Source organism: Cherax quadricarinatus, chromosome 38 (assembly GCF_038502225.1).
Source record: "Cherax quadricarinatus isolate ZL_2023a chromosome 38, ASM3850222v1, whole genome shotgun sequence".
Lineage (NCBI taxonomy): Eukaryota > Metazoa > Arthropoda > Malacostraca > Decapoda > Parastacidae > Cherax > Cherax quadricarinatus.
This window is the reverse complement of record NC_091329.1, coordinates 9,749,973-9,772,306: the sequence shown is the minus strand read 5'-3', so window position 1 is coordinate 9,772,306 and position 22,334 is coordinate 9,749,973. Positions and strand designations below refer to the sequence as shown.

The window sequence follows — 22,334 nt, the reverse complement described above, 5'->3', positions numbered from 1 at the left end:
TTATTAAACTTTGCATTGTTGATGCAAAATTTGTATTTAATGATAAGTTTTACACTCAGAAGTTTGGTATGGCAATGGGAAATCCTCTTTCACCTGTTCTTAGTAACCTATACATGGAATTTTTTGAAACAAGGTTGCTTAACACAATCCTCCCTAATAGAGCTAAATGGTTCAGATATGTTGATGATATTTTGTGTCTTATGCCCAAAAATGTAGATATACACCATTTCCTTGGAAAATTAAATAGCATAGCCCATTCTATAAGCTTTACTGTTGAGTTTGAAGAAAATAGCTCATTGCCTTTCCTAGATGTTTTAATTATTAAGGGTAATAATGAATTCAAATTTAAAATTTACAGAAAACCTACAAATAACTGTTCCTATGTCCACTATTATTCTTCGCATCAAGATAGAGTCAAACTGTCTCTTTTCTCATCAATGTTTTTGAGAGCTTTACGAATTTGTAGTCCTGAGTTCATAGATGAGGAAATATCCAAAATTTATGAAATAGGTAATGATTTAAAATACCCAAGAAATGTAATTGATAAATCTTTTAAAGTTGCTAGAAATACTTTTTACAATCCAAAAAGGGACAACCAGCCTTATTCAACTAAAAATATGTTGGTTCTCCCTTACCATGAAAACTTGGTTGATATGCCTTCTCTTCTTAAGACTTTTAATATTAAAGTTGTATTCAAAAATCTTGATACAGTAAAAAAAACTTTTGATAGAGAATTCCCCCCAAAATGCTGATGGATGTGTCTAAGATTCCTTGTAAAATTTGCGATAAAGTTTATTACGGTCAAACTGGTAAAAATCTCGAACTAAGATTAAAACAACATAAATATAGCATTAGAACTGGACAAGATTCCAATGCTCTATTTATTCATGTAAGAGATTTTTAACCATCCAATTGATTTTCAAAAAGTTGAGAAAGTAGTATCAAGCAAGTCCATGGTCGACAGGAATATAATTGAATCTTGTTTCATAAAAAACAGTTTTGACAATAATATGAACATTTCCTTTGGTTTATATAAATTAGATCCATTTATAATTAATAGAATTTGGGAAGATTTAAATAATACACTGGACAAATAATAATTTTTAAATTTTCTTGGGTAGAATAGTTTGTTGGTGGGTTGTGCGAAGGACCTGTCCAGTTGGGCCGGCGCGCGTCAGGTGTTTAACTGTTGTGGGATCTGATAGTGAGGTGTTGGCCAGACCCCTTATATACCTTCCTTGGATGCTTTACTTTCATAGTTCCTTGATAATGTGAGTAGTCACGAAAGCGCTTGGAATTTCTCTTATTTTTTCAGAGTGGTTGTTTTGCATATTCCGAAATCACCTGTTTACTGTGATCTTATTATATATATATATATATATATATATTTATATTAAAGTAGAAGAGCCAGTAGGTGTACAGCAGTGCTCTGCTGCCTGGGAATGTGGGTACGAGGATTGAGTTGTATGAGTGTGTTAGCCTTATGCTTGTTCTTGATGTTATTTTCGTTTTCTTTAGTATAATGTGGGTGAGAGGCAAGGCAAAACTGACAGCCCCTCTTCTCCGAGGAATAGTGTCTGTAGTCATAATTAGAGCTGCTTCTAAACACTTTCTGCTGGTGTGCTTCTCTTCGACGATGTTGAGCCCTCCTGGCCCTATATCACTCTCTTATTTACCCCTATCTCACCTATGGAATTTGTGCATGGGGCTCAACAACAATTAACCATCTCAGACCACTTTAGTTAGAATGATAACCCGTTGGAATTCCTAGTCCATAAGATCATGATAGTGTATATCTTAAATGTTTCTCACAATTATATCACATAAATGTGAATCTAAAACATTAACAGAATCCTTCATATGACCTGTCTTTGTAATACTCACTTGTGCTTTATTAATCTGTATACATTAATGTTCTATCACTGACTTCATCATTGCTTAATTAATCTTAAGTTAATTTTAAGCCAGCCCGTAATGCTATGCCTGGCACAGGTCTTTATCAGATGATAACCCGTGTTTGACTCCCTGAGGACGATTGGTGATAGCCAAGTTGGGGGCTGTTGCGATTCCATTCCTATGGCTGGCGAGGGATGATTGCAGTCCTGCAAATGTATGCCTCGTGACGGTGGCACAGCAGGGCTTTTTATAATTGTGTGGTGTAGCAGCTATTGATATAGCGAGTGATTTGTAGCTGGTGTCTTCATTCTGGTGTTCTTGATAGTGTTGTTCTTCTTAAAACTCCATCTCGTGTTTCCTCAGGGTCAAACCCAATAAATCTCCCGAATGCTTGAGGTGTGACGGGCTTGTGGTTTGTAAAACTTTTGAGGTATTGAGTAAGCTTAACTGTTTTTTTTTTTTGGGGGGGGGGGGTCATAAAAGTAATGACAAGGCAGGGAGGGAAGGACGATGGAAGGGGGCAGAAATGGGAAAGAAAGATGTAAATAACTAGTTGAAGTCTGAGAGAAAGAAAAGCAGCCAGCTACTCTTGGTTAGCAGTAAAGTACATTTTCTAATGGTGGCTGAAGCTCTCGTTTCACATAGTGAGGGTCTAGGTTTGATCCCCAGCTAGGGTAGAAACATTGGGCGCATTTCTTTCCACTGGTTGTCTATGTTCACCCATCAGTAAAATGGGTACCTGGGAGTTAGTTGACTGGTGTGGGTCACATCCTGGGACAAAACTGACCTAATTTGCCTGAAATGCTCTGCATAACAAGCGGCTTTCTATGTAGTAGTATGTCATTATGTCAGCTAGGTCTGTATACCATGTGTATGTACTTGTAGATTTAGATTTTGCCACTGAAGTGGCTAGTTTATTGTGAACCCCATATCCATCCTGTGGACGGTAGCGCAAGAGCATATGGATGGACAAAAGGCCTAGGAACTAGGCCCCAAAAGGGTTACCAGGTGTACATATGGGTTTATATATACATATCTACAGTTCACTTATGTTACAAGCAAATTTAGGAAATTTGCTTAGTATATCTGGTATCTTATTTTCATTAATAAGATATCTTGATATGTCACATAGGTTATTTTACTGTCTGTCTCTGTATTCCTCAATAAGTGGACAATTAAGCACATAGTGTTCAAGACGGTGACCATATGCCTGATCACATAATTTGCATTTAGTTTGATCATTTGTAGTAAATAAAGATATTATATTAATAAGTAGAGTTCATTTTCGAGGATGAATAGTTGGGTGTCTTTACAGGGAAGTGGCAGAAGCTCTTGTGGTTTTGTCATTCACTTCCAATGCTGGAAGTGATGGGTGAAGAGGAATATTGGGCTTGTATGTTTTAGGAAGACAATAAAGGCTGCAGGACAAGTACAGGAAGGAAGTGAATTTACAATTCTTGGGCCTTTTCAAGGAGTTAAACTACAGGTGCTAGACTTCTTAAATGTTGATCTAAGCTCCAGAATCTCTTCAAGTTGTTGAACTTCAGATCCTTGATCCTCTGAGAGGGTTGAGCTAAAACTTCTAGATCTCGAGGGAATTTAGTTGGTGTTTCATCACTTGAGGAACTTTGGGATTCAACTACTATACCTCGTGCATGCATTGAGGTACAGAGGGCTAGGGTTATGGGACATGCAGGGGACACTAGTCTACCTACATATATTATTATATTCATGGGGCAACACTAAACCTGCAGGGGTCTTGATCCAGAGAAGGTAATATAACTCCATTTCCTTGAAGTAAGAATTCTTTACTGACATAATAACAGCCTCTCCCTTGAAGGGACACATCAATGGAAAGTCGGAGAGATAAGTGATTAGTTGCAAAGAACGATGTTCAAATACCCACCATGTTTTGTCATTATTTGGTGTTATTGAACCATTCTTGCAATTGCAGAGGTAGCAAATTAGTACATAAACAATAGCAACAGTTCTTCAGGACTATAGATAACTTTAGTGAAAGGTTATGCCCTCCCTCTTTGTGGGGTATATTTGATCACCAGAATTTCTTTGCCTTCATTGCAAAGTTCCAGTCTTCTTGTGTTGAAAGTCTCTTGTTCCAAGAAATTGGAGCTACTCAACACCTTGTTTAAACCTGGTTGCTTCCTATTCCCAGGTGCTATAAGACCCCTATGTATTTAGCATTTCCCCATGATTATAATAATCCAAGACATGCTGTACTAATGTATTGTAATGAAAAACTGTATACCAAATCTTTCAGCTGCTATATCTAGCTATGACTGTCTTCCCGGTACCATAGAGTCAAAATTAAAGGACAAATGTGATGTGAGGGAGAGAGTGATTTGTTTTATGCCCAGCAAGGACTGTGACATCCCTTTCACTAAGTTTGAGCTCAGTGTGGCACTAAGGGCAAATCCATGCTGTCTGGGGAGGGTGGTAATACTTGCAGTATACTTTGATTTCTGTGTCGAGCACCAGGTAATCCTTTACTTGAATTACACTATGAACTGTAACTGGGGAGCTCCCTAAATCATGGACCAACAGCCTCATCATTCCCGTTCAAAGTCCAGTCAGCAAAATACATTTTGCCCAATATTTCTTACTAACTGCTTGTGTAAAAAATTTGAAAGGATGATTCTAACTTGTCTCATGCACAGAATCAAACAATTTCTGCATCCTTGGTGGTTTAGTTTTGTGCATGGGAGTGTGCATCATTGCATAACCACCTTGCTCACCCTACCTTCCTTGACTTTAAATTTGCTTTTGATATAGCCAACTGTCGTGTAATCATTAATGAACTTGCCAGAATGGATGTAGGATGGCTTTGCTGGATTAAAGGCTACCTGTTTAACAGAGTCTTCAGTAAGAACCCCAAAAGGGGGTGACCTCGGTCCCACCTTATCCAGTATTCTAATACAGCCTCTCCTCACTTAATGATGGAGATAGTGACCTAAGACCCTGTCGGTAAACGAATTTGTCGTTAAACGAGGAGCACAGTATAATGGTAGTGGATTTGTGTCAGCCATCTTTGACATTGTTTTAATGTCACCTTTACACCATTTATAACATTTCTGGTATATTTTTAAATATTTATACAGCAGTGTACTGTATATTGTAATAAACAGAATTTAGGAAATCAGGTCTAATATACATTATTTAGGTATGCATGCTGGTCAGAACCTGTCGTAAATCTGAGTCGTCGGTAAACGAGTATGTCGTTAAGTGAGATGCTGTAATGCTTTACTAAATGCTGTGCCTAGCTAGCCTGATCATTATATGATTAGCTTTGCTAATGATAAAAATCACCAGGTTCTGCAACACCTAAAATATCTTTAACCATGTACTAGCCTCATGTCAGGGCTTGGGGTTGATTAACTCTGCTGAGAAAACAGATAGTTAACAGGTGGCATCCTCAACAGAGAGCAGCAGTACTCAGAATCCAGTTGCGTGATGGGTCTTGGCTAGAATATGTAACCAGATATGGGTATCTAGGCTTTGAGGTTCCATTACTTGGACTTGTAATAAGGCTTTGTTGCCAATACAAAGAAAGGTTAAGAGCATTTAGAGTTGTGGAAGGTTTTCATCCCAGGTATGATGTTAATGTTAAAATCATTAGTTGATTATACCACTACTTGCCTTTGTGTCAGACTAGAAGCTTGGAAAAACTGCAGAATGAAACAGTGAGGGTCATCCTAGGATGCCCTCATACTTCCATAATTCTAAACATGAAGAAAGAACTTGATGTTCCAAGCATCAGATATCATGTCACGAAAGAAATATTCTCATTGGGGCCAATATGATCAGGCAAGCACATTCAAACCCTTGCACAGCCCTCTTCAGCACTGGTGAGCACTCCTCCAGGTGGATCTTAAAATCTGGAACGGACCTCTGCATGAAACAGATACAGCGGGACCTTAATATTTTTACGTCCTTATATTCATACAACTCTATATTCGCCCAACTTTTTCAATAAACATTTGACTCTGTATTCAGATGTTGCCATGATATTCAACCTAAACAGAATGGTCCATCGGGATGAAGTCCGACAAAAAACAAAGCTTCACACACTCAGTCTCCCATCAGCTTCCATTTGTTAAGCATTGTTCATACAAGCTCCATGAAACTTTTTGGTATCTCATTGTTATTCTGTAGTGTTTAAATATTTTCAATCGAAAATAAGTAATCCTGGGCCCCAAAAAAGGGTAGTGATCCAAACAAGCCTAAAATAAAAACAGTGAGAACAATTAAAGCGAGAAAGGAACTCGCTGTGAAGTGGGCAAGTTGAACATGTGTGTTTGACCTGGCCACTCAGTATATGGCGAAATCCACCATATCGTCCATGTTGAAAAAACAAGAGGCAATAAAAGGGGCTGATGAGGCAAAAGGAGTAAAAATTCTTGCTGTGACAAGGTCACAGATAATTGAAGAATTGGATTAATGAAGTGTGGATTAACAAAAAACAATTGGCAGGTGAGTGTTTCTGAAACAAAAATTTGTGAAAAATCAAAGCAGTTATATAGTGATCTTAGGTGAAACACCCCAGGAAACAGTGCTGAAAGTGATGAATTTAAGGCAAGTAGGGGCTGGTTTCATAAGCTTAAAAAGAGGAGTGGGATTCATAATGTAATAAGGCATGGGGAGGCTGCCAGTGCTAACAGAGATAAGGCTGAAAAGTTAAGGAATTTAAAGCCTATGTAGATATGAGGGATTTATTCCTCAAGTTTTTAATTGTGATGAAACTGGCCTCTTTTGGAAAAGAATGCTTAAGAGAACATACATCATACAAGAAAAATCATTACTAGGACACAAGCCCATGATACAGTCTAACACACTCGTTGTGTGGTAATGCTAGTGGGGACTGCAAAATTAAACTGTTGGTAGTCTCCTACTCTGAAAATCCAAGGGTGTTTAACACTTTCAGGGTTTTCGACGTACTAGTACGGCTTACGCACCAGGGTTATTGATGTATTAGTACGCCTAAATTCTAGCGCCTTCAAATCTAGCGAGAGAGCTGGTAGGCCTACATATGAAAGAATGGGTCTGTGGTCAGTGTGCGCAGTATAAAAAAAAATCCTGCAGCACACAGCGCGTAATGAGAAAAAAAACTTTGACCGTGTTTTTGGACTAAAACAGCGACTTTGCACTGTATTTTCGTATGGTATTTATGGTTGTATTCTAGTTTTCCTGGTCTCATTTTATAGAATGGAAGACATATTACAGAAATTGAGATGATTTTGAGTGGTTTCACAATGAAAAGTATCTTGAAATTGAGCTCAAAATAGCAGAAATGTTCGATTTTTACCAAAGTTCAAAAGTAAACAAATCATGCCAAGCGTCCAATACACATCAACTGGTGAGTCTAATATTCTTTCACAAGTGCACTGATATTATTTATACCATTTCTACACTAATGCAGTAGTCAGCATAACAGTAAATCTTCAATTTTTTGATAAGAATAAAAATTCAAAGTGTTAAGCAGAAGAAATATAAGAGGGGTCTTGGGACGTGACTGACGAACAGAGAACTTGTTATTTTAGTGCCAGGAATGTCTTTCTTGTTTATACTGGACCCTATTTGGAAATTTGCATCTTCTGAAATTTGTGTGAAATTGGCAAAATTGCCAATTTCTAACCACTTTATTGGATAATTGCAATTGGTAAATGGGTGGTTTCTTGTACTCATTCGATAGAAAAAATGGAGTTCTAGTGAAATAAATATGATTTTTGTCGACTAGTACACAGGAATTGGCCAAAAATAGTACTCAAAGTGGGCAGAATTGCTGATACGTAAACATCGGCGAGACCGCTAACTTCGCGAGAGCATAATTCCGTAAGTTTTCCATCAAATTTCATAATTTTGGTGTCATTGTGATCGGGAAAAGATTCTCTATCATTTCATAAAAATAATTTTTTTTTTTTCCCAAAAAATTTTCGACCCTGAGAACAAGTTTAGGAGAGGGCCTCTCAACCCTGAAAGGGTTAAGAAAAAGTGATAAAAAGTAAAATCATTGTAATGTGGAGGGCTAATAGTAATTACAGCTTGGGTAACAAAGCAGTTCTTCACTGAGTGGATACATGAAGTGTGAAGCAGTACTTTGTGGGAAAAAAACATAATTAAGAGCACTTCTAGTAATGGACAGTGCTCCTGCTCACTTCCAGGCTTGGAGGAAAATTTGGTGGATGAATACATCTTTATTACAGTGAAATTCTTTCCCCATAACACCAGTCTTATCCAACCCATAGACCAGCAAGTAATTTTCAATTTTAAGAAACTTTACACAAAAGCACTGTTTAAAAGGTGCTTTGGAGTGACCTCTAAAACAGAACTTACCCATAGGAAATTTTGGAAAAACCATTTTAATATCCTCCAGTGCTTAAGGATGATAGACAAAGCCTGGGGGAAGTTTCTTTCAGGACAGTGAACTCTGCCTGGAAGAAATTGTGGCCAGACTGTGTTAGTCAGAGATTTTGAAGGCTTTGAGGCAGAGCCTGTAGTGAATGATATTGTTTCTGTGGGTTTGGAAATTGATGTGGAGGATCACAAGAATGCGCTCACCACAAGACCTGCACAAGAAGCAGCAAGAAGTGGTCGATGAAATTTCTTCTTCAGAGGAAAGGGCAACATTTCCACTGCAGAAATTAAGGAACTGTTACCATTGGGCTCAAACACAAGAGCCAAGAGTCATCAAAAGTAGAGAACATTGGACAGCTTCTCTAGCAAAGAAAAAAATAAAATTCTAGTGAATCTCCATCATAAAGTTCTGCTGTACAGAAACAGAAAAGAGAAAAAACACCAAATGAGCAGTTACCCGATGTTTTTATAGGAGGTGACACCCTTTCCAAACAATAACATCTTTCCACCTTCCTCTTAGGCCATCAGCACTCCTCAGTAAAGGTAAAGTGCAGTTTAATTTTAATTTATTTCATGTACAGTGGTACCTCGGGATATGAACTTTTTTCGTTCCAGAAGGCTGTTTGAGTGCTGATACCGAACGAATTTGTTCCCATAAGAAATAATGTAAATTAGATTAAGTCTGTTTCAGACCCCCCAAAATGCACTTAAATAAATTATTCGAGTTTTAAGCTGTTCGTAACCTGAGGTACCACTGTATTGTTTTTATAGTTTTCATGTATGATTTTATGCAAGCAAATATTATACAGGTTTAAATAAGTAATATTTTCACTTAAAATGTTTTCTGATTGATAATTTTTGGGGGGGTCTGGAACAGATTAATCCAATTTACATTATTTCTTATGGGAAAAATTTATTCAATATTTAATTGTAACTGAATCTAATCATGAGTTATGGCATGCTTATGCCAGAAGCCAGACACAGGTATGGTAGGAGTGTAGATAGTGGAGTCTAGAGTACACCTGTGAATTCCATCTTGCATTGGTCTTCAGATGTACGATAGAACTGATGAATTGGCAAAGTCATGTGCTTCAAAGAGGGAGTAGATTACAATCTTAGTCTGTCAGTAAGCAAATTGAGAATAATATGAATTCAACTGAACGTCATTGACTTGAGACGGGGGGGGGGGGGGGGGGGTTGGTAATTGATACCAGTCAGTCTGCGTATCATCATTCTGTCAGGCAGGAAGTGCCACATGTCTGTGGCACATCCAACAAAATAAGCAGGCTCTTGGATGTCAATACTGTCCAGCTCTGGCTGAGTTGCCAGCAGTTTCTCTGGGAGGTTAAATCACCACTACCAGATGTAGACCAAACTAAATATAAACTTTGCCAGATGGACACTTGCATCATTGTGCATCCACAGTGGCATATTACCAACCATTCTGGAAAATACCATAACTTTGTATAATGCAAATTGAATAAAATTCTTTAGTAAATAAAAAGCAATATATAAAAAGAAGCTTTATTTTTAAATTAAAATCATTCAAAAGTTGGAACTAGTTGCTTAGGCAATCATAAGTACATCTAGTCTATTCATACCCTCATTATATACATTGAAAATAATCTGCATACAGTAAACTTGGAACGTCCACTTTAGAAAAACATAATACACTCGTGTACACTAAAGAACAAGCATTAATTTAAAATAATAAGGTAATTATATAGGCATGATATACCTCACTCAAATTTCATTACCAACAGAATTACAAAAGATAAGTACAGGTATGTACTACATTGTTTTCAAGAAGTACCCCATTTATACACAATGATAGAAACTGAATTCAAGATTAATTTAATAAACTTTCATCATATTCATGGAAATCTGGAGAAAATTAAATTAATGATTACCTGTTAGTGCTGTGAAAGATTAAAAAATACACTATACAATTAAAGTGAATAATTAGCACAGTAGTAAACTAGCTTTAAAAAAAATACTAAAGCTAAATTCTTATTTGAGATTCATTAAATCTACAGCACCATTGGATATCAGAGAAAATATCTCTCAAGTTCATTGAAAATTAACTTCAAATAGGTAAATTATTTGAGTTATTAATTAAGACAATTTCCAACTCTAGCTTTGGCACACAACTTATTACCATACAAGACAAAAACCATTTCTGTGTTGTATTTACTTCTCTTACAATTTAAGGTTCAATATATTGGCCATTGTTTCAATGTATTTTCTTATCTCTGCTCAGTAGTACTTTTTCAGATAGCTCTGCTATAGTATCGTGCAATTTTATATATATAAAAATATTTGCAGTACACTTTGGATATGATTTTTTTTTTTAAGCATTACAATATGATGAGAGTGATACTCTTGCAGAATCCACAGCTTTAAGTTTTTCAGGCACCAATTTACAATAGTGTACCTCCATCAATATCCATACCACAAGAAGCTAATGGAGGGTAAATTTAGCAATACGGTATTTGCATTTCAATAAAAAAAAAGAATAGATGAAGTCCAGAACCCTGTATAGTATTCTTGGACAATTTGTGCTATTTTTGGATCAGTTGTAGTACATATGGGTCATCTAACAGACAGACATGTACACTAGTTTCTAAACAGTATACCAAAATGTAATGTGTAATCAAGTCACAGATCCATGGAAAACAGTGTGCAGAAAATGTCAAAATACTATGTACAAGTCTCAGATCTGCAAAACTCAGCCATTAATAATGGCATATAGATAGGCCTTAAAACATTGTGCTGTATAGCCCTTGTGGCTTAGTGCTTCTTTTTGATTATAATAATAATTAAAACATTATATATCCTTGAATTCTGAAATGCAAAACTTTCAGATGGTGACTCTAGCACAGTATTAGATTTTTTCTCTAGTTTAAATAATTTACAGCAAACCTTTGATATAATGGACTTAAAATAATTGGCAAAATCTGCTGTGTAAATTACATTTCTATCACCTTTAATTTCAATTATTATTGCAATATAACTAAATTGTCTCCAGTACTATTTTAGGTATACAGAAGAGTACAGTGATTTTTTTTTTGTTTTGCTGTTTTTTTACATTATTCCAATTTAACTGACACCTGGAGAATCATTTCCAATTAGTCTTGTTGCATGGAGGGTTTACTTTCCAACAATTTGTCAAGTTAATTTAATTTAGCTTTGAAAAAATCAAACCCTAAAGTTTTCTCGGTCTTGTGAAACCTGAATAAGTGAGTCTATTTGTAAGATGCCCTTCAGCAAAAGTGTTGTATAAGTTAAATACACACACTATATAATTTGCAAATTTCAAGGTTTGACTCTCTGGTGGTTTAGCACTTAGTTTTTATTATAATACTAGAGTTTGAGTGTACAGTGTGTCAAATGCACTTCAATATTTTGTTCATCATTAGGGAGGGAGAGTACACAATTTTGTAGTACCCAGGCTTCAAACCCTATTTATTGTACAGCAATAAAGGAATGGAACAGACTGCCTGTACATGTCGAAGCCAGTCATAGCATGAACCAGTTCAAGAAGAGCCAAAAGGTGCCTAATGAATGTAGCAACAAAGGGAGGAGAATTATTTTTTTTTAGCTAACGCACACATAAATAACTCATTTTACCTCATTACTAGTATATCTCCTTTATAATATAATAAGGTATTAAAAAGGACCCCAATGGAAATAAGTCACTGACTTTTTTGGGTTATCCTAGGGTCTCTACACAATGCTTCTATGTAGTAACTGTTTATGTATACCTGAATAAACTTATTGTTTGATCTGATTTCATATTATGAGTATTATAAATAATTTTGTACTGTTTGTGTTTACTAAGCAATATTTTTTACTTAAGCCAACTTACTAGCACTGTAGTAGGCCTACTAACCCATGCTAGGCAGGACTTTCTCAAAGCCAACCCTTCTTACTCATAATGAATTAAAGTTGGATAAATTTAGAAAGGGTATAGGAAAATGCTGGGCAACAGAGTTAATAAACTGCACTGCCAATTCATAACAGATTTGGTAGCTTTAAAAAGGTGGACAAAGATACGAGTCATAACGTTTGGGTCCAAGGACCTGCCTAGCATAGGCATGTTCTCGAGTCCAACCATTTTCACTGTTTATCTAAGTTATTTATAAAACTGTTCAAAGCATTAGCTTCAGTGATTATATTTGGCAGACTGTTCCATTCAACAACTTTTTATGCTAAATTACTACTTTATTTCTAAATTTATTGAACTTTAAACTGTTGCCTTGAACTTGCTGGTTAGATATCCTCAGCATCTTATTTTCCCCAAAGATTATAGCATGATCCCTTTTCCTTAATATTAATATAGACTTGTGTACAATAATTTAAATAGCTATTTATTCAAACTGTCCCCTTTTACTTTACAGATTTTTTCAAAGTATTAATTTTTAGGAGTGTAACCCAGTTGTTACTTGAGGAAATGACTTATGCTGACATTTATTAGGAAGTTTCTTTATTTCTATCTCTAATGTGAACATCAGAAACAAATTGAAGGCTTCCTTTTAAGCTAATTCATTGCATACCGACATATATAAATCAATTGTGATATTATTAATTTCTTGTTTCTCCAAGATTTCAGCAAGTTGACTGACCTCTGCATTAACTTCAATTTCTTCAGATATGCTGAGTTCCCTCAATGCTTTGGCTTAGTTATAGGCACTCTGAATTATGTTGCCCAATAAATTTATACAGAACCTCAAAACAGAAAGATTGTTTCATCTTTTCCAACATGAACTTGGTTACTGTATATGGATGATGATTCATCTACCCTACATATTTGTGACCACCTGGGCTACCATTAAATTTACTCTAGAGCTTAGAGTTAGGATGGACTTCCCTTCCTTGATGTCTTCTGCACAGTGATTCTCTTCAAAGTATATAGAGAGCCCACCGACAAGGATCACCTAATGTGTTTACTCACAAGACAGGTACCAAAATAATAATAATTAGCTTCTTTCTAAAAGTTCTCCTTTGTATTTCCAATCCTAAATTATTTTTTAGAAGAAAAGCTCTTACATCAGACTTTTTTTTTTTTGTCCAAGACTGTAGATTAAGGACTCCCATTCATCTTACATGCCTCCAACCTCACTGTAAGGCCTATAAAGAAGTATTGTACCTAGCGCTGTATGGCCCTTATGGTTTAGTGCTTACTTTTTTTTATTATAATATTAATGTACCTAGCACTCTTATGTGGTGACATGGCTGACAGCACTTGTTAAAAGTAATAACATATCTACTAGAACCACCCGTCCATGAAAGACCTCTTACTCAGTTTCTACTACTAGGGTCAACACATTTTCCTGTGGACACTGGAATACTAAATATATAGAAGGACCTATCCCTCAGATTGAGCAAGCATAAATGCATTGCCTGCTAAACCCACAGGAACAAAGAATGTTACCTGATGAACCAGTATAAGGCCTATATAGTGTTCACAGAAATTGAACTAAAAAGACAAGTGTCAAGAAGCTGCATTGATCATAATTTCTAATACTGAGCAAGAAACAGGATGCTGCATGATTTTTGACCAAATAACAAGGCCATCAGATGACTTTCCAATTGGCTTTATCTGATCCATCTTTACTTGTTTGGACCTTAGTAAACAAGATCCCAGGACTAAATGTTTGCACATGTCATTTCCTCAACTTGTCAGTATCATGCATTGTACATGGTCTATTGCATATTTCTTAAATGGCTGTCCTGATAATCAAACCACCTTTATCTATTCCTTACATAACTGTATGCTTTATATTTGCATTAATTATTGCAAAATTAATTTGTACTTTAATATCTTTATACATAAATGAAGATGATCATGAGAACTAAGTGATTAGAAAAAAAAGTCTGCTGAAAACTATTTACTGAACAGGACAAGCATTGAGTAAAACATTTTGCAACCTGTACATGTCAGTCCAATCACGTCGTTCACTGTTAAGAACAATATTGCGGATGCAGCCTTTGAAGTTTTCACGAGACATAAGGGTTCCCTGAAGGGCCGTGTCTGTCAAAGAAGGTAAATTTAAAGAATATTTATAATTGTGAATGGTTTCACTAAATGTATTCTAAATACTGTATATACATTTTTCACTTAGAAGAGTACTGCAGAACTATATACATATTTCCTTGTTAAGCTTATTTGTATCACTATCAGAAAAGTATAGATTTCAAAATGAGTGATAAAGAAGGGAAGAGAAAAAAAAAAATGATCAGGGAGAGGACAGGAAGGATGAGTTTTCTTAGATGTACTACTCACAAATTTATCCATATCTCACTTATGAGTTCTGTGCATGGAGATTAATACCCAGATAGTATCTTATGAAATAATCAGAAAACAAACTGCCCTTGTTCAAATTTCAACTACTGTATTTGCCAAAAAAAATTGAAGTCCATTCCTTACTCAAGTAATACCTTATTTCACATAAAATGCAGCTACCTCAGTTACAGTTCTTAACTTAAAAAAAAAAAATATCTAATGCCCACCGAGGCAAGGTGGCTAGCTTTAAAGTTACTGAGATGCGTAGATAAGACATAGGTGCAAGATTTGTTTAGGGGAGGGCCTGTCCTATCCAAATCAAAGTGGAAACCTAGTAAGACTTAAAACATAATGGAAAGTGAGTCCAATTTAACCCCTAAACGTTCCAAACATACAGGTCTCTTTCAACTTTCACGGGATTCGCAAATTCCCAGCCGCCAAATCATATTTAAGTTTCCCGCCACCTGTGAGTCCCTACTACCCTCCCTCCGACCCCTGCAACTGGCAGCCAGCCCTCCCACCACTCAGTGTGGTGAGTGTTTTGTTTGTTCATTATTTGCTATTAAACTACAGTATAAATAATGTAAACCCATTCATGACTGCATATTGGAATGGCTATTCGGACAGGTATTAGACGGTGACATCATGTGTTTACTCTTGAACACAGCAAAGAATTAAACATTTCTGCTACAGCTAATAATAATAAATATGATATAATTGAAGAAGGAAATTGTACAAAAATACGAGGGAGTGGTTGACACATCGTCAGTGTGACTTTGTTTATGCTGGAGTGAACATTAGTCTCCCTGCTCTTCCAAACATTTCACAATAATTCATTGTGTTTGGTGCTTGTAGATTGAGTGTGACTGGAGTGGTAGAGGCAGTGATTGAGGCAATGGTATTTAATAACATACATGTTATAAATAATAATAGTACATGTTATTAAATACCATTGCCTCAATCACTGCCTCTACCACTCCAGTCACACTCAATCTACAAGCACCAAACACAATGAATTATTGTGAAATGTTTGGAAGAGCAGGGAGACTAATGTTCACTCCAGCATAAACAAAGTCACACTGACGATGTGTCAACCACTCCCTCGTATTTTTGTACAATTTCCTTCTTCAATTATATCGTATTTATTGTTATTATTAGCAATAGCAGAAATGTTCGATGCTTTGCTGTGTTCAAGAGTAAACACATGATGTCACCGTCTAATACCTTTCCTAATAGCCATTCCAATATGCACTCATGAATGGGTTTACATTATTTATTCTGTAGTTTAATAGCAAATAATGAACAAAACACTCACCACACTGAGTGGTGGGAGGGCTGGCTGCTAGTTGCGGAGGTCGGAGGGAGGGTAGTAGGGACTCGCAGTGGTATTTAATAACATACGTTATTAAAGCATAACATGTATATATTTAGTACAATTTACGATGTTTTCATGTATTTTATGATTATTCATGGTTCAACAAGTTAAGGAAGCAGTATTGTAATATATTTCCCTACAATATATTGGGGCACCAAACATTCATGGTTTTTCAACATTCGCGAGGCTCTTGATCCCCTAACCCTCACGAATGTTGAGGGAGACCTGTATATATATGTTCTCTCGCCCAGTGCCCCAAATATTTTGATTTTTTTTTCTTTGAAATAAAGAAAAATTTTCTAAGTGTTATAGGATTAAAATAAAAAAAAATTAGGGTCAGTACTTAATGAGATATGAGGCTGCAAAGTTGGCACTTAATACTCACCTTACGGCAACATTAAGTCCTGCCTCTTGCAGAAGTGTTGCCAATACATGTATACTTTTTTTTTTTCTCATGTTCTGGTAATTACAATTTATTGTAGTTCTTGTCATTTCATAACCAATCTTTGTTCTGACACTAATATTAGGTACTCAAATGTCACAAACAGGTGGACATTTATACCTGCCTTGGTCATTTACTATTGTCTAGGAATATATACAAAGTATTTATAGGTCCAAGCAATGTTTTGGATACACGGGAGTATAGAAGAAAGAAGTTCCCTTGAAGCAATGTGTAAGACAAGTGTCAGTGACAAGCATGTGGAAGGGTGGTGACGAGATAAGGGATGACATTTGATGAGCTCGTCTGTCTCAGAGAGAGAGAGCCACTGTGAACCAACAGGTATCCTTATGCATTATATCTACAAGCATAGTACAGCACTTCGGATATTTTAGGTTATCCTAGGTAATTTACACTATGTATAATTGTATTTGTGTGTACCTGTGAGACATAGACAGACCCTAAACTTGGGGTTAACATCACTTTCCTCTTAAAAGGGGAGTGTTAATATGACATTACATCAGTAAATCCTTGTTTACTCTAACTGGCCTTCCCACAAGGTACTAAGTGGTCCCAGATTTTTTTAATATGGTGCACACCAAGTGTTAAGATCCATTCTATGCTGACCAGGCCAATCGTGCCAAATTTGGAGGCAGAAAAAATAAAACGTATATACGTTTGGGGTGGTAAGACGTATATATACGTTTAGAGGTAAAAAAAAAAATTATTACAAGCATTATCTTTTTCTAAAACAAAATTTGGTACATTAGTAGTTTGCTGCTACTCTGTAGAATAAGCATGTGCTATTGTTAAGTCATGCCTACTAGTTCAGTAATGCATTTTATGTGAAGTGTTAATTGTCTTCATCAGATGGCTATGAAATTATTTTTTCTATAAATCACCTTGTTAAATATACATAGAATACAGAATAATCTGTGTACAGCTCTTGTATACAACAGATATTCTACAAGTGCTTCTTAGCTATTATTAAAAATATAAAAGTATAGAAAAAAAGTAACTCAAACACTTATTTTAATAAACTTACCTGGTAATCCTCCAACATAGAATGGAGCACCAGTAAGTGTTCCTTTATCATTACCAGAACCATTAAAGCCATATGCTTCGCGGTAATCATCAACCCTTAAGGAAATAGAGTCTTTAATATAACTGGCTTTTACAGTGTGCCACATGTTATCACAGAAGCTGAATTTATTTCGAAGTCCCACTCTAGCACTAAAAGGATGGCCAGTACCCATGTCCACACTTAGCAATACCTGTGAAAAAAATTCCAGCAAGTACATTATGCCTCTCTCTATAGAGTAATAACATTCTGAAATGTTTTATTCATGCATATTAAGTAAACAAAGCCAGAGCCCCCAGCTACATCCGTAAAGACTTTTTTTTTTCAATTGCCACTAATAACTAGTGCTTTATTTTATTATAATCTCTAATGGTTATACAGTATACTTTACACATTTTAAAATTAGTGAATGGATTCAAGAGTGAAATAGATATTCCTTGCTTGTACAGGAGGGCCCTGCTATATGGACATTTCGAATTATACCAAAAAATTCTTTTATGTGGCTTGTGCTTTGCTACTGTGGCATCTGCGCACCACCTGTCCACTTTGTTAACATCTTTCATGAGCTTCACATCTCCCGATTATGTCTGGAAAGTTTCAAGTGTTTAATTAAAGTTACTGCATATTTTATATATACATGTATACTCTTTCTGTGTTACAATAGCATTCAAGGGTAGTTGTGATAAAAGAGGAATCGTTAAGCTCTTACTTTAAGTTCAAGGTTAGAAATTATTAAACTCGGTGAGTAAGGTATGTCGATAGCTGAGAATTGTACTTGTGTGCAGATACATTAAAATCATCATTTTGCATTGTTGCAAGGGAGTAGCTAAGAATGTCTCACTCGTGTTGAAGATACAATAAGAATAATAATAACTAAAAGAAATATGCTACATACCATGTAAAACAAATTAACATAATTGCGAGATGTAGTAGCCGGGCGGGTGTAAAGGAGTTTACGGCAATAATTGCTATACGTAATGTGTTTTCTCTATTACATCACCAGAGAAACTGTGTATACATGTAGTATTATGGGCGGGGGTCTAACTTGTACACAATGTAAGGCGCTCGTGATGCTCTTCCCCTACCTTGAATTTAACAGGAGATTTCAATAACTACTTGTACAATTCCTAGTCTCCCATATCTAATTATATAGCCCATTTCAGCTCTACTACAAATTTAACTACAGTACTGTGTACGTCTGAATGACTTTTCTACAAGAGTAATTTTAAATTGTGAATAACTGTTTTCATTGTTACTTCTAAAAAATCTTTCTTAGGTACAAAACATTTTTTTTTATTAATTTAGCCCTAACAATAATAATCACAGATTTCATTCTTATCTGAGTACAGTACAGCACATTACGGTCAACTAAAATTTAGTAAGGATAATACTTACAGCTCCATTAACAAGTTCAACAGAAAGTGATGTTCCTTGAGGATCAGCAACACTAAGAATAATGCCATTTAACTCCCAAGTCCGGAATTCCAGTCTTAATTCCAACAAGGAACCAACATTAAAATCATCACCTGCAGTGGAAGAAGGTATGCAAAAGTAAAATCCAACATTTTATAAAAAATAATGTATATAGCTTGAGCAAATTTCTGTACATAATGCTTCTGCCAAATACAGGCACTCCTCACTTAACAACCCACCTGTTTAACGACCGCTCGGACTTATGATCAGCTCTCTGACCAGTATTTAAACCTAAGTAATGTATGTTAGAGTTGATTTCCTCCTCCACACTCCAACAGATCGTCAGGTCCCAAATACCATTCGTCTCCATTCACTCCTATCGAACATGCTCATGCACGCCTGCTGGAAGTCCAAGCCCTTCACCCACAAAACCTCCTTTACCCCTTCCTTCCAACCTTTTCGAGAACGACCCCTTCCCCTACAGATTTAAATACTCTCCATGTCATTCTACTTTGATCCATTCTCTCTAAATGACCAAACTACCTCAACAACCCCTCTTCAGCCCTCTGACTAATACTTTTATTAACTCTACACCTTCTCCTAATTTCCACACTCCAAATTTTTTGCATAATATTTACACCACACATTGGCCTTAGACAGGACATCTCTGCTGCATTCACAACCCAAGCTTCACACCCATATAAGTGTGTTGGTACTACTGTACTTTCATACATTCCCTTCTTTGCCTCCATAGATAACATTTTTTGTCTCCACATATACCTCAATGCACCAGTCACCTTTTTTCCCTCATCAGTTCTATGATTAACCTCATCCTTCATAAATCCATCCGCCAACACGTCAACTCCCAAGTATCTGAAAACATTCACTTCAAATTCAAATTCAAAAGTTTATTCTCTATAAGGATTACAATGCTGAGCTTACAGAATTTGGTTATTGTGTGGTTTACATGTAGTAAAATAATAATTACAGTGTACCACTAGAACACCTAGCATGGCTAGGCATTTCGGGCAGACTTAGATTAAATCTTAAGTTTAAAATATTACAAAATTATGAGGTAAGTTGGTATTATGGCTAAGCGACTAAATACTAGTTTGCGAGTTTAGCAATGTGAATGCTTTTGTTTTGGCACAATACATAGTTTCAGTATTGGAGTATCACAGGCCAACTTATGATTAGTTAAGATTCATTTTTTTAAGATTGAGATTGATATTTCTGTTTATGGTCAAATGGGTGAGTGAGTGTAAGTGTGAACCACCAGGTGGTATTCGTGTAATTAGTTGACAGGGTGTATCAGGGAGATCAGATGTTTTCTGATGGTAGTTTTGAAGGTGATGAATGTGTCTGCAGTTCTAGAGTTTTCAGGTAGGGTGTTCCAGATTTTAGGGCCTTTGACATACATTGAATTTTTGTAAAGGTTTAGTTGGACACGGGGAATGTCATAGAGATGTTTGTGTCTGGTGTTATGCCTGTGGGTTCTGTCACAACTATCAAGAAAGCATTTTAGGTCAAGGTTAATGTTGGAATTTAAGGTCCTGTAGATGTAGATTGCACAGTAATAAGTGTGGATGTACTGAACAGGGAGTAAGTTTAGATCTATGAAGAGTGGGGGGTGTGTTGCCAGGGATGGGATTTAGTAATTATTCTTACTGTGGCTTTTTGTTGGGTTATTATTGGCTTTAGGTGTGTTGCTGCAGTTGAACCCCAAGCACAGATAGCATAGGTGAGGTATGGATATATAAGTGAATGGTATAGGGTGAGAAGGGCTGTTTGCGGCACGTAGTTTCGTATCTTGGAGAGGATCCCAACCATTTTGGATACTTTTTTGGTTATGTGTTGGATATGGGTGCTGAAATTCAGGTTGTTGTCGAGGTATAAGCCTAGGAATTTGCCCTCATTATGTCTGGCAATTAGTGTGTTGTCGATCTTAATGTTAATTTGCGCATCTCCTGCTCTGCTACCAAACATGATGTAGTAGGTTTTGTCAGTGTTAAGCGTAAGTTTATTGGCTGTCATCCAGGTCGATATTTTGATCAGCTCCTCGTTAACAATGGTGTTGAGGGTGGCAAGATTAGGGTGAAAGATGACATAAGTCGTGTCGTCAGCAAAGAGAATGGGGTTCAGGTGTTGAGATACGTTTGGAAGATCATTGATGTATATGAGGAAGAGCAGGGGACCAAGGACATTTTCCTGTGGAACTCCAGTATCAAGTGGCCGTGTTGTTGATGCTGTGTCTTTAATGGTGACATACTGATACCTATTAGTAAGGTAAGATTTGAAATATGCAAGTGCATGGCCTCTTATACCATAATGGTCAAGTTTGTGAGTAGGATACCGTTGTCTACTGTGTCAAAAGCTTTTCTTAGGTCAATAAAAATTCCTAGTGGATATTCCTTATTTTCCAATGCTGTGTAAAGCAGATCTAGCATTTTTATGATTGCATCGTTAGTGCTTTTATTTTTCCTGAATGCAAATTGGCAGGGGTTGAGTATGTTTTGTGCCATTATAAATGAATATAGTCTCCTGTGCACAAGTTTCTCAAAGATTTTGGATAGCAATGGTAAGTTTGATATTGGCCTATAGTTGTTTAAATCTGTAGGGTCACCACCTTTATGTATTGGTGTAACTCTTGCCGTCTTGAGTAGTTTCGGGAAGGTGCTAGTTTCTAGTGACTTGTTAAAAAGTAATGAGATAGCATGCGAGAGGACATGGGCCGCTCGCTTGTACAATAATGGTGGGACATGAGACATTCCGAGTTATTTTTAAGTGACTTTATAATCTCGGTGACTTCCGTGGGCTCAGTTGGTGCAAGATTTAGGAAATTCCCATCTAGGTAGTCCCTGGCATGGGCATTGGTACGTGGGATTTTATTGGCGAGATTAGATCCTATGGTTGAGAAGAAGTCGTTAATCTTGTTAGCTGTGTCAGTGGGATGCAGTGGTGTTTAGTTAGGACAATATTCTTGGTTTTTTCAGTTTGTGGTCCCTAGAATCTGAGAGAGTGTTTTCCAGGTCTATTTTATGTCTCCTCTTGTGTCAGTGAATCTACTAGAGTAGTATAGTTGTTTGGCTTTCTTTATTACTTTGGTGAGGACTGATGAATAGTGTTTAAGAATATCTTTGTGTATTAAGCCCTGTCTATACTGCTTTTCATATTGGTGTTTCTTATCAATGGATTTCAGAATGGTGCTGGTTAGCCATGGGCAACCAAGCCGTTTGTTTGTGATCTGTTTCGTTTTTGTAGGACAATGTTTGTTGTATAGTCTAAGTAATTTGTTAAGAAAAATGTCTGTCCAGTCATCAATACCATTGGCCTTGGAGAATTCTGTAGGCCAGTCAACAGTCTCTAGGTCAGCTGTGAACTTCCTTATTGAGGCCTCATCATGAAGTCTAAATGAAACTTTGTTGTATTCAAGTGGTGGTTTACTAATGTTTGTCAAGAGGAAGGTAGGGTAGTG

The 22,334-nt window shown here is 36.4% G+C and overlaps 1 protein-coding gene and 1 long non-coding RNA gene across 6 annotated transcripts in view; one reads left to right on the top strand and one right to left on the bottom strand.

Annotated features, from left to right (window-relative positions):
- The window catches only part of LOC128693003 (uncharacterized), a 98,055-nt gene that overhangs the window by 4,849 nt on the left and 70,872 nt on the right, over positions 1-22,334 (top strand). Inside the window, exon 1 of one of the 3 annotated variants that reach the window (XR_008407660.2) lies at positions 18,848-18,987. The exons of 1 other annotated variant lie outside the window; for it this stretch is intronic. This is a non-coding gene — a long non-coding RNA (uncharacterized lncRNA). Of the gene's footprint in view, positions 1-18,847; positions 18,988-22,334 lie in introns of those variants that run through there. One more of the 3 variants, XR_011392888.1, reaches the window with a different exon arrangement.
- Positions 9,776-22,334, bottom strand: part of wb (wing blister) — a 375,780-nt gene continuing 363,221 nt past the window's right edge. For all 3 annotated transcript variants that reach the window (XM_070092086.1, XM_070092087.1, XM_070092088.1), the window contains 3 exons: positions 18,842-18,972; positions 17,411-17,639; positions 9,776-14,299 (listed from right to left, as the gene is read on the bottom strand). In XM_070092086.1, the coding sequence (XP_069948187.1) occupies positions 14,157-14,299; positions 17,411-17,639; positions 18,842-18,972 (503 nt within the window). In that variant the 3' untranslated portion in view covers positions 9,776-14,156. The remainder of the gene's footprint in view (positions 14,300-17,410; positions 17,640-18,841; positions 18,973-22,334) is intronic.